The 15,207-nt window shown below is 41.1% G+C and overlaps 2 protein-coding genes across 3 annotated transcripts in view; both read right to left on the reverse strand.

The window, feature by feature from the left end:
• LOC129699137 (ADP-ribosyl cyclase/cyclic ADP-ribose hydrolase 2-like) overlaps positions 1 to 15,207 on the reverse strand; it is a 263,707-nt gene that overhangs the window by 111,524 nt on the left and 136,976 nt on the right. The gene's annotated exons all lie outside the window — the stretch shown is intronic.
• The window catches only part of cc2d2a (coiled-coil and C2 domain containing 2A), a 137,499-nt gene that overhangs the window by 22,506 nt on the left and 99,786 nt on the right, over positions 1 to 15,207 (reverse strand). For both annotated transcript variants that reach the window (XM_055638802.1, XM_055638794.1), the window contains 4 exons: positions 12,382 to 12,473; positions 6,597 to 6,764; positions 6,185 to 6,287; positions 2,388 to 2,497 (listed from right to left, as the gene is read on the reverse strand). In XM_055638802.1, coding sequence (XP_055494777.1) covers positions 2,388 to 2,497; positions 6,185 to 6,287; positions 6,597 to 6,764; positions 12,382 to 12,473 — 473 coding nt within the window. The remainder of the gene's footprint in view (positions 1 to 2,387; positions 2,498 to 6,184; positions 6,288 to 6,596; positions 6,765 to 12,381; positions 12,474 to 15,207) is intronic.

A 15,207-nucleotide genomic window follows, 5' to 3' on the forward strand; every position in this document is an offset into this window, starting at 1 on the left:
CATGGCTGATCATCCCCAATCAGTAACCCGTTCCTGCCTTCTCCCCATATCCCCTGACTCCACTATCTTCAAGAGCCCTATCTCTTGAAAGCATCCAGAGAACCGGCCTCCACCCCCCTCTGAGACAGAGAATTTCACAGATTCAGAACTCTCTGTGTGACAAAGTGTTTTTCCTCATCTCCGTTCTAAATGGCTTACCCCTTATTCTTAAACTGTGGCCCCTGGTTCTGGACTTCCCCCAACATCGGGAACATGTTTCCTGCCTCAAGCATGTCCAAACCCTTAATTAATATGTTTCCATAAGATACCCTCTCATCCTTCTAAAATACAGTATACAAGCCCAGCCGCTCCATTCTCTCAGCATATCACAGTCCCGCCATCCCGGGAATTAACCTTGCAAACCTACGCTGCACTTCCTCAATAGTAAGAATGTCCTTCCTCAAATTAGGGGACCAAAACTGCACACAATACTCCAGGTGTGGTCTCACTAGGGCCCTGTACAACTGCAGAATTAGCTCTTTCCTCCTTTACTCAACTCCTCTTGTTACGAAGGCCAACATGCCATTTGCTTTCTTCACTGCCTGTTGTACCTGCATGCTTACTTTCATTGATTGATGAACAATGAGATGATTTGTTTAAAACTGGCTCATGGATTCTTAGGTAGTAAACAGCTGGCAATTTGTGAGATTTTGTTACAACCTATCATTGTTCACACGCGTGAAATAGTTCTAGTAAATGTCATGCTCGCATTATTTTGGAGCCTTGTCCACTACTGCAGCTTGGACAGGATGAGGGGAGGTCATAACTGAAATGGCTGCTGACCCAACACTGTGAACAATATCATTTTCTAAGTTAATTTAGGCTGAGTTTATAATTATACCAATGGAACTACTGCACCAACTGCACTCAATCCTTTTTTATGGATCTTTGACCTTTCCTCTGCATCTGCAGTGGTCCAAAAATGTAAAGCTATATTTTGTACTCTGGTATTTTTCTGTTTGCACTACCCGTGATATTCGTGTTTAGTTTGATCATGTAGAATATGATCTGATGACACACCGACTACAGATGTTCACTGTACTTCAGTACATGGAACAATTATAAACCATAAGACATCGGAGCAGAATTAGATGATTTGGCCCTTTGAGTCTACTTTGCATTCAATAATGGCTGATCTTTTTTATCCCCTAAAATCTATTCTTCTCCCCATAATCTTTGACACTCTTACTAATCAAGAACTTGTCAATGCTTTAAAAATGTCCAATGTTTTGGCCTCCACAACTGTCTGTGGCAATGAATTCCACAGATTCACAACTCTCAGTCTAAAGAACTCTCTCTCTAAATTTCAAGTTCAAGTGAGTTTATTGTCATGTGTCCCTGTATAGGACAATGAAATTCTTGCTTTGCTTAAGCACATAGAAAATAGTAGGCATTTACTACTAGAGAACTCTCTCTCTAAAGAAAATCTTCTTCTCCATTCTAAAAGTAGGTCTTCTTATTCTGAGGCTGTGCCCTCTGGTTATAGACTTCTATTTTTGGAAATATTCTTTCCACGTCCACTCTGTCTCGGCCTTTTATTTTTCACTCCATTTCAATAAAATTCCCCCTCATCCTTCTAATCTCCAGCGACTACAGGCCCAGAGCTATCAAACGCCCCTCATACATTAATCCAAATATACTTGGGATCATCCTCGTAAATCTTCTCTAACCCTCAGTCTGCAAGCAGATCCTTCCTGAGACATGCAGCCCAAAACTGCCAACATATTCCAAATGTGGCCACACCAGTGTCATTTAAAGCCTCGGCATGACACCCTTGCTTTTATATTCTAGTTTCCAATACCAAATGAATACTGGCATTGCATTTGCCTTCTTTACCATCCCCAACCTGCTCATTAAACTTTTGGGAACCTACACCAGCATTCTCCAGTTCCAATATCTGAATTGTCTTCCCATTTAGAAGGTAGTCTACTCTTGTATTCCTTCTACCAAAGTGCATGACAGTACACTATGCTGAACTGTTTTCCATTTGTGACTTCTTTGTCCACTCTCCCAACCTGTCCAAGACCTTCTCCATATTTTCTGCTCGTTGAATAATAATTGACCCCCTATCTAACTTCGTATCATCTGCTAATGTGGCCACAAAGTCATCAATTCCATCATCCCAATTGTTAACAATAATGTGAAAATCAGCAGATCCAATGTCAACTAGTTACTAGCAGTCAACCAGAAAAGGTTTTATTGGTCTTCTAAACAAATAACCTTATTACAATAATCCTGACTGTTTTTCATGTGGCCATTTGAAACTTTAGAAATTGGTATTCTCGAAGGCAGGGAAATCAGATGGATCTATTTGGCCTTCATCCGAATCAATCTTCTTTATGAGTTACCTGAATGGGAGTTCCAGTTCTTCATTCCAGTTAGGGTTTGGGCCAACTAGAGTAGCAGTTTGGCGGACTATACGTTGAAATGAAACCTCCACAAAAGGATGCACTGAAACCTTTGACAAAATAGGTATTCCAATTATTAGAATGTTTAAGATATTGACATTGTCATGTCATTGTCATGTCATGTCAACTTCCTTAGCTAAATAATGTTTACTCAACATCTATAAACAAAACTACTCAGAGCAGGGAAAATCAAAAGACATTGTAACTTCAAAATATTATAACTTTGAACATTCATGCGAGTTAATTGAACTAAATGGCAAAAATATCTAAATGGACCTGTCAAATGGGCAAGTTGCATTTCAAAAGGAACTTCAACAAAATAAAATACATCAAGGTACAAAGTAAATAATTTATTGAACAGAATTTTACCCTGCCCCACATCAGAAATGTTAGGGTAGATGGTAAAAACACAGACATTGAGTTTTTAAGGCCATGGAGGAGGAGAGATTTAGGGGAACGAATGCAGAATATTGGGATTGTTTGATCTGTGGTCACTTATTGAGGCTTTATTACAGTGGCTTGCAAAATTATTCATACCCCTTGAACTTTTCCACATTTTGTCACATTACAACCACAAACTTAAATGTATTTTATTGGGATTTTATGTGATAGACCAACACAAAGTGGTGCATAATTGTGAAGTGGAAGGAAAATGATACATGGTTTTCAAATTTTTTTACAAATAAAAAACTGAAAAGTGTGGCGTGCAAAGGTATTCAGCCCCCCTGAGTCAATACTTTGCAGAACCACCTTTCGCTGCAATTACAGCTGCGTCTTTTAGGGTATGTCTCTACCAGCTTTGCACATCTAGAAACTGAAATTTTTGCCCATTCCTCTTTGCAAAATAGCTCAAGCTCAATCAGATTGGATGGAGAGCGTCTGTGAACAGCAATTTTCAAGTCTTGCCAGAGATTCTCAATTGGATTTAGGTCTGGACTTTGACTGGGCTATTCTAACACATGAATATGCTTTGATCTAAACCATTTCATTGTAGCTCTGGCTGTATGTTTAAGGTCGTTGTCATGCTGGAAGGCGAACCTCCGCCCCAGTCACAAGTCTTTTGCAGACTCTAACAGGTTTTCTTCCAAGATTGCCCTGTATTTGGCTCGATCCATCTTCCAATCAACTCTGACCAGTTTCCATGTCCCTGCTGAAGAAAAGCATCCCCACAGCATGATGCTGCCACCACCATGTTTCACAGTGGGGATGGTGTGTTCAGGGTGATGTACAGTGTTAATTTTCCGCCACACATAGCGTTTTGCATTTAGGCCAAAAACTTCAATTTTGGTCTCATCTGACCAGAGCACCTTCCTCCACATATTTGCTGTGTCCCCCACATGGCTTGTGGCAAACTGCAAACGGGACTTCTTATGGCTTTTTTTCAACAATGGCTTTCTTACCTGGTCCGTAGGGGGCGCTACTCTGGCAGCAGCCATGTCAGCAGCGCGTCAGTTTTTTCAACCTTTTTTTATTTTTTAGTATGTTTTAAAGTATGTATTTAATGTTCCTTTGTGTGTTTTGTGTGGGGGGGGGGGGGTAAGGGGGAAACCGCTTCGGTCGCCTCCTCCATGGAGAGGCGAGTTTTTTCAGGTCGCCTCCCCCATGGCCTAACATCAAGGATCGGCGCGGCCTTTCCCGGAGACGCGCCCGGGGCTTCAGCGGCGGGCGCAGCGTGGACTCTCGTTGTGGAGCGGGTGAGCCCTCGCTGGGGCTCGCTGGAGGGGAGCGCTCCGTTTCGCTGGCCCGGGGCAGCCGGCAGCCTGAAGTCGCAGCCTGAAGCCGCGGTCTGCAGAGCCCCAGCTGGTGCGGCGTCTACAGCCCGGGATCCCTCATGGGAGACCCGGGGGAAGAAGAAGCCATCACTGCCGGCCCACAGCCAACTTCTACTGCGGGGCCGGCATGGACTTACTATCACCCCTGGAGGGGAGCTTCGACCGCCGGCCCTGCAGTCTACGGTGCTTCTGGCTGCGGCGGGGACTTTAAATCTTGACCGCCGGCCTGCGGCCTACAACAACTTAAAGCCGCGGTCTCCGGTGAGGAAGAGCCGATCCTGGACTGATTCTGGACTCTGGTCCTGTCCACGGGGGGGAAATGGTGGAGGACTGGCCAAATTTTGTGCCTTCCACCACAGTGATGAATGCTGTGGTGGATGTTTGTGTTACAGTTTTATTGTGGTTGTGTGTTCTTTATTATTGTACTGCTGCTGACAACCCAAATTTCCACCGACCCTGGTTGTGTGGCAATAAATTATATCTATCTATCTTGCCACTCTTCCATAAAGGCCCGATTTGCGGAGTGCACGACTAATAGTTGTCCTGTGGACAGATTCTCCCACCTGAGCTGTGGATCTCTGCAGCTGCTCCAGAGTTACCATGTGTCTCTTGGCTGCTTCTCTGATCAATGCTCTCCTTGCCCAGCCTGTCAGTTTAGGTGGACGGCCATGTCTTGGTAGGTTTGCAGTTGTGCCATACTCTTTCCATTTTCGGATGATGGGTTGAACAGTGCTCCGTGAGATGTTCAAAGCTTGGGATATTTTTTTATAACCTAACCCTGCTTTAAACTTCTCCACAACTTTATCCCTGACCTGTCTGGTGTGTTCCTTGGGCTTCATGATGCTGTTTGTTCACTAATGTTCTCTAACAAACCCTTTGAGGCCTTCACAGAACAGCTGTATTTATACTGAGATTAGATTACACACAAGTGGACTCTATTTACTAATTAGGTGACCTGAAGGTAATTGGTTGCACTGGATTTTATTTAGGGGTATCAGAGTAAAGGGGGCTGAATACTTTTGCATGCCACACTTTTCAGTTTTTTATTTGTAAAAATATTTGAAAACCATGTATCATTTTCCTTCCACTTCACAATTATGCGCCACTTTGTGTTGGTCTATCACATAAAATCCCAATAAAATACATTTACGTTTGTGGTTGTAACGTGACAAATTGTGGAAAAGTTCAAGGGGTATGAATACTTTTGCATGCCCCTGTATATTAGCAGACTTCATCATACAGTAAAATCCTTGAAGGGGGCAAATGGTTTTCATTAGTTGATAATTTAGAAATGTAAACGGACAGAGCACAGTGATAAAAAATGTCAAGAGAGTTCTCACATCGAGTGAATTGATTTAGTATATATTTGTATATAGAACCAGGGAAAATAAATTAAACAAATAAATTGAGTTTAATTTAGTTTCCAAGATAGACATAAAATGCTGGAGTAACTCATTGGAACAGGCAGCATCTCCGGAGAGAAGCAATGGGTGACTTTTCGGGTCGAGACCCAGTTTCAGACTTTCTGTCCTCAGTCTCCTCTATTGTCAGAGACAATAATTTAGTTTCCACAGTTATATTGATGCGGATCATGGGATAAACATGGGCAAAGGTGCCAGGGATAACATGGTCAGCTGTAGGTGCTCTGTGGGTCAGGCAGCATCTCGGGAAGGAATGGACAGGCAATGTTTTGGGGCGGGACCCTTCTTCAGTCCAATTAGTCTGTTCCATTCCATCCACTAATGCTGCCTGACCCGCTAAGTTCCTCCAGCACTGTGTGTTTTGCTCAAGATTTCTGCAAAAGCAGTCTCTTATGCCTACCAAAAGAATATCAAAACGTAACTAACTGGAGAGAGTAGAAGAATCCTTGGCTTGACCAGTCTCTCAACAGATGGCATCTCTGAGAATATAAGTCTGGTCACATGTAGGTCCCATATACCTTTATATTTTCTGATTGTTTCATACCTGGTCAGTACACCACTCCGGGCTTTCAGCTGATATCTGGGGTGGCTGAGAGGTTGGAAATGTTTCACTAACAGATCTTGCAGATCTGGAAGTTAGTGCTGGTCTGCAGAAAGAATAACAAAAATAGTGTGAACATTTAAGAGGCATCTGGAAAGATACTTAAATGAGGAAGGCAGGTGAAATTAGTATATTTGGCACAGGTGGGCCATGGGCTGAAGCATATGTTTCTATGCTGTACAATTCTAAGACAAACATTTATTTGATTATTTCTTTTTCAGCATATCTAGAAACAAACATACTTAGAGTTCCTTTTACAAAAAAAGAAAATCTTAATGATAATTTGTCTCCACCAATATTTACTTGTGTGAAGATTTAAAAAAACAAAAACAATACTGCTAAGAGATTCTCCTACCTTCCCATGGATTTACGTATTGGTATGTCATAGGCTCGAATAATGTTCACCAGAAGTTTAATATCTCCATCAGAAAGGTTCTGGGCCGTGACCTTCTTCCTCTCTTTTCTTCGTGGTCTAAGTGGCCTCCTCGGTTCCGCCAGTCTGAACAGATTGACACCTAACATACTATAAAAGAAAGCATATTTAAAAAATATTGCTATTTTCTCGTCACATTTTTTAAACTTCCAGATAGTTTTAACTTTGCGTACATTTAAGAAGCTATACAAAATCAAAGAAAATATTGGTTTCAATTTTAATGAAAATTATATAAAATGTTTTAATAATTATAAACAGTTAATATGAGCTAAAGTGATAACATGGAAAGGAAAGATATGAAAAACGTAACATACCGTGATTCACCAGAACTGTACAGAAAGTGCAAGAAATAAAGAGACATGAAGATATATGAAAAGAAACCAACACTACAGCAGACAGACACAGTACTTTGCACAAAGATAGTTGTTACGATCAGAGGCAAGTATCAAAGTATTAAACCAGGTTTAAGGTAAAAGTATTAGAAAGGAACCAAGAAAGAGAATGAGTTTTGTGTTATGTTTTGAGATTTTACTATGATTCTTTTTTCAATATTTTAATTTTTAGTTTTAGAAATGGAGCATGGTAACAGGCTCTTCAGCCCATGGAGTCCACGCCGACTAACATTTGCCGTTTCACACGAGTTATATGTTATCCCACTTATGCATCCACTTAGAACACTCCAGGGACAATTTATAGAGGCCAATTTTCCTACAAATCCGCACTTTTTTGGCATGTGGATGGAAAAATTGGAGCACCTGGAGGAAACCCACGCAGTCCAGGGAGAACATGCAAACTCCATGCAGACAGCACCCGAGATCAGGATTGAACCCGGGTTTCTGACGCTGTGAGGCAGCAGCTCTACTGACTATGTCACTTCGTGTGAGGGAGTCATACAGTAGAAAAATGGGTCATTTGGCCCAACTGGCCTGTACAGACAGAGACACAAGGACATGTAGATACTAGAATGTTGAGCAAACCACAGAGTGCTGGAGTTAAGTTTTCAAAACTAATCCCCAAAAATCCTTAATGTCTTTGGCCCAGAAACAAGGCATAATCTGTATCTGGCAAGATCCTTCAGATCCAAATGGAATACTTAATACAAATTAATGTTACTATAATATTAGCAGATGGAACATCAGCATGAAGCCTTCATGCAAAATTCTGAACTTCAATTCTACCTCCAAGAAATATTTATTTTCTCTTGGGTGCAGTTACTGTTTAGATTATAAACCCGGGAAACATTCAGGAAACAGACAAGCAGTAACATGAGACAATAAATAAGGCCATAATGTGCTTCTAATTGATCAATCCAAGAATAATTGTTGAATCCATCACAAATGATCTAAGTTTACTGGTCCATGGATCAGCACATGGTGCATAACTTACATGCAGGATTCCATTCAACATTGCAATGGCCTCAGAAGAGCTACAAAACTAGGAGTTTTCGCTTTATGATGTAATTATGGCATCCTTGAATCTCAGATGTATGATGCAGGACACATATAAGGTCATTATAGGCATAGCATAATACTGGAGTCATTATAGGCATTATTAACCACATGCCGCGGGCCAGTGGACGACATGATCAACAGCTGCGTCCGCTGGACTGGAGGGCGGCAGCTTCGACCATCCCTGGTCCGCGGAGTTTGAACCGGCCTGTAGGCGGAGCTCGGTGAGCCGCGGGACTGACTTACCATCGCCTGGTGGGGTATCGCCTCAGCGCAGAGGGAGAAGAGGAGGGAAGAAACAGCAGCCCTAAGATTTTTGCCTCCATCACAGTGAGGAGGTGTTTGGTGGACTCACTGTGGTGGATGTTAATTTGTGTTTACTGTCTGTTCTGTTGTTTATTATTGTATGTATGGCTGCAGGTAACGACATTTTGTTCAGACCGTAAGGTCTGAATGACAAATAAAGGATCTAATTCTAATTCTATTCTAGAGTCTTTTTTGCAAAAGGGCTAAACCTCTCAGACTGAGGAAATGACAACTATACATTGCTTTATAACTACACAACTAATGGAATTATTACATATTAATTGTGTACACAGCTGATAGAAACAGTTTCTAAAGTTACCACAAAAAAAACTCAATTGGCTAAAGCTCACGCAATAATTGTGAAATGTACATCAATTTAAAATAATTTTAGAAGAAAATATTATAACAGCAGATAACGCAAAAAGCAAATAGTTCAACTCTTGATTTTACATGAGTTATTTTCTCAGTCAGCATGACCTTTACAAGGTAAATTTTCATTAAGCTAAGAAAAAAAGACAAAAATATTGAAATGTTCTTATAATCTCAAATGTAACACGTTGAATTAATTATATTCAGTGCACAGAACACCAGATGAGCATTTCAATAGAACCGATAATTCTGAAAATAAATGGACAAGAAGAACATTAAAACAGAAAAGAACAAATCACGTTTCTGTGGAAGATCTTCACTTCATCCTTGCAATGAGTACATGACATTCCAATGCTAGAAGTGAAGTACAATGTGGTAAGTCAATTCTTCCATAAAGTGGATTTTAAAATAAAAGGTAAGGATGGCTTTAAATGAGGGGGAAAGATTAATGGGGATAATGTATGGGACAATTTTATTTTAGAGTGTGGAGGGTGCCTGTGTAATTATGCTCCTAGAGCTAAACCCCTTTAGTCTAGTTCAGTAAAACACCGAGTCAAGCACTGGACCACTAAACTTTTATTTTATGAAACAATAACGAATTCCCTCTACGGACCTCACCTTATCTTCAAAACCAGTATTAAAACACATTTATATTCCTTGGCTTTTGACCCTGTTTGAGACTTTGCTCCTGTTTTAGTGCTTTTAATGTTTTTAATTTTATTGTTTTTACTCTCTCTTTTAATGTTTTTATTGTCGTGTAATAATTTTTTGTCCATGATTAGTCATGTACATCACTTTGTTGCAACAGTGGTTGTTTTTAAAGTACTCTATAAATAAAGTTATTATTATTATTATTATTATTATTATTATTATTATTATTATTATCAGATATTTCAATCTAGGAGCCAGACTTCCTGGCACCTGGTACACAGAAAATGAACAAACAGTTTCTGCAGATGCAATGATCCTCCATTTTATATATCACCATCTCATTCTACTCTCTGGCTATTGGGAAGACCAGACCCATTTTATTGTTGAAAAATAATTCCATAGACACAAAAAATCATTAAGGAACATTCCAAGAGAAGAGCAATGGAATCTTCATATTGCTATTATTTTTCTAAATACTGCAATTGTGAATAGTGTGATTAGATGCATTACAGTGCAAGTGTAATACAAAAACACAGCACATGAGCCATTTAAAAAGAAAATTAAAAAAAAAAAAATTAAAAAAGACAATTAATAGAATCAAAATTTGTTAACATATTAATCTTTAACAAAATTTAACAGAATTATGAATGAACAGAATTATGAATCTAACCCTATATCACACACACACACAAACTGTTCCCCTGCAACGCCGAGTGGGATTTACAAAGTCGGATCGGGTTACTGAAATGGATGTAAAAAAGGCCCACGTTCCGCTCCGTTGCGTACTACACGTCAGCCCATTGCATTTAGCAGGAGTGGTCTATCTATAGGATCTTTGGTATTAACCAGCATCTACAGTTTTTTGTTTCTTAAAGCAAGACTCCAGTCTCAAAAGACTGGATCCTTTCCCACCCACCCCTCTCCAATCGCCACTTAGCACCCAATTACCCACCCCCTCCAGGCTGCACAACATCACTTCTCCATCATCAACAATAAAAATAGAGGAGGTGAGAGGCTGTTCAGAAAACAGACAAGCTGGAAATCTCCAGGACCGGACAATGTTTCCCCCTCTACTCTCAAAGCACATCTCAGACCTGCAGACCCTCAGCATAGGAGCACCGCAAGGCTGTGTACTCCCCTCTCCTCTCTCTATACAAATGACTGCACCTCCACTGATTCCTCTGTCAAACTTCTCAAGTTTGCGGATAACACAACACCGATTGGACTGATCCAGGATGGGGTGGAATCTGCCTACGGACAGGAAGTGGCACAGCTGGCGTCTTATAGACAATAGACAATGGGTAGGCCATTTGGCCCTTCGAGCCAGCACCACCATTCAATGTGATCGTCCCCAATCAGTGTCCCGTTCCTGCCTTTTCCCCATATCCCCTGACTCCGCTATTTTTAAGAGTCCTATCTAGCTCTCTCTTAAAAGCATCCAGAGAACCCGCCTCCACTGCCCTCTGAGGCAGAGAATTCCACAGACTCACCATTCTCTGTGAGAAAAAGTGTTTCCTCGTCTCCGTTCTAAATGGCTTACTCCTTATTCTTAAACTGAGGCCCCTAGTTCTGGACTCCACACAAATATCGGGAACATGTTTCCTGCCTAGCTTGTCCAAATCCTTAACGATCTTATATGTTTCAATGAGATGCCCTCTCATCCTTCTAAACTCCAGAGTGTACAACCCCAGCTGCTCCATTCTCTCAGCATATGACAGTCCCGCCATCCCGGGAATTAACCTTGCAAACCTACTCCCTCAATAGCAAGAATGTCCTTCCTCAAATTAGGGGACCAAAACTGTACACAACACTCCAGGTGTGGTCTCACTAGGGCCCTGTACAACTGCAGAAGGACCTCTTTGCTCCTATATTCAATTCTTCTTGTTATAAAGGCCAACATGCCATCCACTTTCTTCACTGCCTGCTTGGTGCCATCGCAACAACCTGGGGCTCAATGCTCTTAATTGAATTGATTGCAGACTTAAATGGGGGGGGGGGGGGGGGGGGGGGGGGGGGGGGGGGGGGCACCATCGACTCAACAGTTGAAAAGGCACAATGGAGGATGTACTTCCTGCAGCAGCTGAGAAAGCACAATCTGCTACAGGCAATGGTGGTCCAATTCTATACGGCCATCATAGAGTCTGTTCTCACATTCTCCATCATGATCTGGTTTGGCTCAGCCACCAAACACGACATCCGGAGGCTGCAGCGAATCGTCAGTTTATCTGAGAAGATTATTGACTGCAACTTTCCCTCCATTGACGAAGTGTACACTGCAAGGGCCAGGAAGCGAGCGGGTGAGATCATCTCAGACCCCTCTCAATCTGGCCACAATCTCTATGAATCACTTCCCTCTGGAAGGCGACTCCGGACTGCGAAAGCTGCCACAGCCAAACACAAAAACAGCTTTTTTCCACGACTAGCAGCTCAACTCCATAACCAAAAATCTGCATCCTCCTTTTGCTCCGGTATTTTATTTAATTCACATGTTTAATCGATAATGTTTTATTATTCATGTGTTATGTGTCTTTCCTAAGTGTCACTGTATGTCATGTTGTCACTTGCGGGTGGAGCACCAGGGCAAGTTCCTTGTATGTGAATACATGTCCAATAAAGCTATTCATTCATTCACTCTACATTGTTGCTACTCATGTTCCAATTTAGAAGTCTTAAAGTACTACAGCAATAGTTAATATTATGGTCATTTGAGGGGGAATTTTACATTCCAAGGCGTACATTGGACCAGTTATTTCTCCTGCTTTTCAATGTGCAATGGTTTCATTCTTAAACTATGTGAAGAGAAAAATAAGAAAAAAAATAATGGCCTCTGGATATTTAATATTGACAAAATATTGAATTCTATCCGAAACAGAAGATAAATGCAGGTTACTTACTTACATACTTACTTAATCAGAGTATGACATTATATTTACCTTATGCTGGGGACTGCCTCTTCAATAACCATATCTGGTAAGGTATAATGATGCTTTGCCAGCAGAAACCTACTTGTTACAGAGTCCCGAACCTAAGAAGACAAATATTTATCAAATGTTATAACCATATAACAATTACAGCACAGAAACATGCCATCTCGGCCCTTCTAGTCTGTGCCAAACACTTACTCTTACCTAGTCCCATCTTCCTGCACTCAGACCATAACCCTCCATTCCTTTCCTGTCCATATACCTATCCAATTTATTTTTAAATGATAAAATCTAACTTGCCTCCACCACTTGCACCGGAAGCTCATTCCACACAGCTACCACTCTCTGAGTAAAGAAGTTCCCCCTCATGTTACACCTAAACCTCTGTCCCTTAATGCTCAAATCATGTCCTCTTGTTCGAATCTTTCCTACTCTCAATGGAAAAAGCTTATCCACGTCAACTCTGTCTATCCCTCCCATAATTTTAAAGTACTCTATCAATTCCCCTCTTAACCTTCTGCGCTCCAAAGAATAAAGACCTATCTTGTTCAACCTTTCTCTGTAACTTAGGTGCTGAAACCCAGGCAACATTCTAGTAAATCTCCTCTGTACTCTCTCTATTTTGTTGCCATCTTTCCTATAATTTGACAACGGAAATTGTACACCACACCCCAGAATTGGCCTCACCAATGCCTTGTACAATTTTAACATTACATCCCAACTAAACGTTGTTCTTCAATTTTGTACTTCCACAGAATTTCAGAAAGCAATCCCTACACACATGAAAATTCTGCTACATAATAGTTTGACAATTATTACCAAATTCTTTGTAATCTATAAATATGAACAGATGTAACTATAGTAACTACAAACCAGTCAATTATCATAAGGTCATATGGAATAGTAGAAATGAAATCTACTCCGCCATTCAATCATGGCTGATCTATCCTTCTCGCCTAACTCCACTCTCCTCCCCATAACCTCTGACACCTGTAGTAATCAAAAATCTATCTATCTCTGCCTTAAAAATATCCAGATGGCCTCCAGAGCCTTCTTTGCAAAGAATTCCACAGATTCACCACCCTCCGATGAAAGAATGTGTCCTCATCTCCTTCCTAAAAGAAACAATAATCAAGCTCCGAATCAGCTGTAAATTCCACAATGTAGATTGATCAAGGAAAACTAGCATGGCATTCTTAAAGGCAAATCTTATTGGCTGTATAATTTGAGTTTGGGTTTAATTTATTATCATGTGTACTGAGATTGAGTGAATAGCTTTTGCGGTGTGCTAACCAGTGAGCGGAAAGACTACTGGCCACATCTTCTCATCTCCACCCCTTTCTGCTTTCTGTAGAGGCTGATCCCTCCGCAATTCCCTACTCAACCCTTCCCTTCGCACCCAAATCACCCCCTCCCCAGGTACTTTCCTAGGCAACTGCAGAAGATGCAATACCTATCCCTTTACCTCCCCCCTCGACTCCATCGAAGGACCCCAACAGCCTTTTCAAGTGAGGCAGAGGTTCACTTGCACCTCCTCCAACCTCATCTACTGTATCCGCTGCTCCAGGTGTCAACTCCTTTATATCGACGAGACCAAGCACAGGCTCAGCGATCTTTTTGTTTAACACCTCAGCTCTGTCTGCCTTAACCTACCTGATCTCCCAGTTGTTCAGCACTTTAACTCCCTCTCCCATTTACAATCTGTCATTCCCAATCCTCCATTGTCAGTGCGGCCCAGAGCAAATTGGTGGAACAGCACCTCATATTTTGCTTGGGTAGTTTACACCCCAGCGGTATGAACAATTACTTCTCTAACTTCAAGTAGTCTTGCTTTCCCTCTCTCTCCATCCCCTCCCCCTTCCCAGTTCTCCCACCAGTCTTACTGTCTCCGACTGCATTCTATCTTTGTATCGCCCACTCCCTTGACATCAGTCTGAAGAAGGGTCACCGCCCAAAACGCCACCCATTCCTTCTCTCCAGTGATGCTGCCTGTTCCGCTGAGTTACTCCATCATTTTGTGTCTACCAGTGGAAAGACAATACAATTTCAACCCTGTTGATGATTCAAACTCGTATGACGAATGAATTGTGAGGATAGTTATAAATGGGATAACAGTATAGGTAAAAACATTGCGGAAAAGAATTAAAATCAACAAACAGAATGATATGATAGGAAGAATGAAAAGAAACAATATAAATGAGGTACTAAAATTCAGAAATTGTTGAAAATGCTCTGACATATTAAGAAAATGGTTTAAAAGGTATTGGGGTCTTATGCTTTATTTATAAAGGAATTACAAAGAATTGAGTACAAAAGCAAGGATGTTGTTAAGTCAAGCAGTTTCTCCGCAGTGACTTCAGCGTTGCATCTAATTGTGGACACACTAGTTTAGGGAAAAAAGGGGAATCTGAGAGGCTGCAGAAAATTAGAAGGGTTCACAGGATAAATGACATCGGGATTACCTCAAGAATTTGGGTTGTGCTCCTCAAAAATGCAAGGTTACAAAGATTCTGGTAGACATTTACAATCAAGAAGGATATACAGAATGAATTGAATCATTCCCCTTGGTGGAAGGTGCGATGAAGACTTTTCTGCATAGCAAATGACTCAAATTTGAAACAGGAATGACAACCAGGAAGAGTAGAGGAAAGCTTCAACCTTGGAATTCAAAAGGAAATTGGTTGTTATTGAAATGAAAATGATTTGCTGGATGATGGCATCAGCCAGATTGCTCACACACAGCTGTGAAGGGCCACATTGCCTCACTCCATGTGCAATCTTTATTTGATTCAACAGCTACATGACTGGAAATTCCTACAGCAATAAAAATAGAGG

The sequence above is a fragment of the Leucoraja erinacea genome, chromosome 1 (assembly GCF_028641065.1).
Source record: "Leucoraja erinacea ecotype New England chromosome 1, Leri_hhj_1, whole genome shotgun sequence".
Lineage (NCBI taxonomy): Eukaryota > Metazoa > Chordata > Chondrichthyes > Rajiformes > Rajidae > Leucoraja > Leucoraja erinaceus.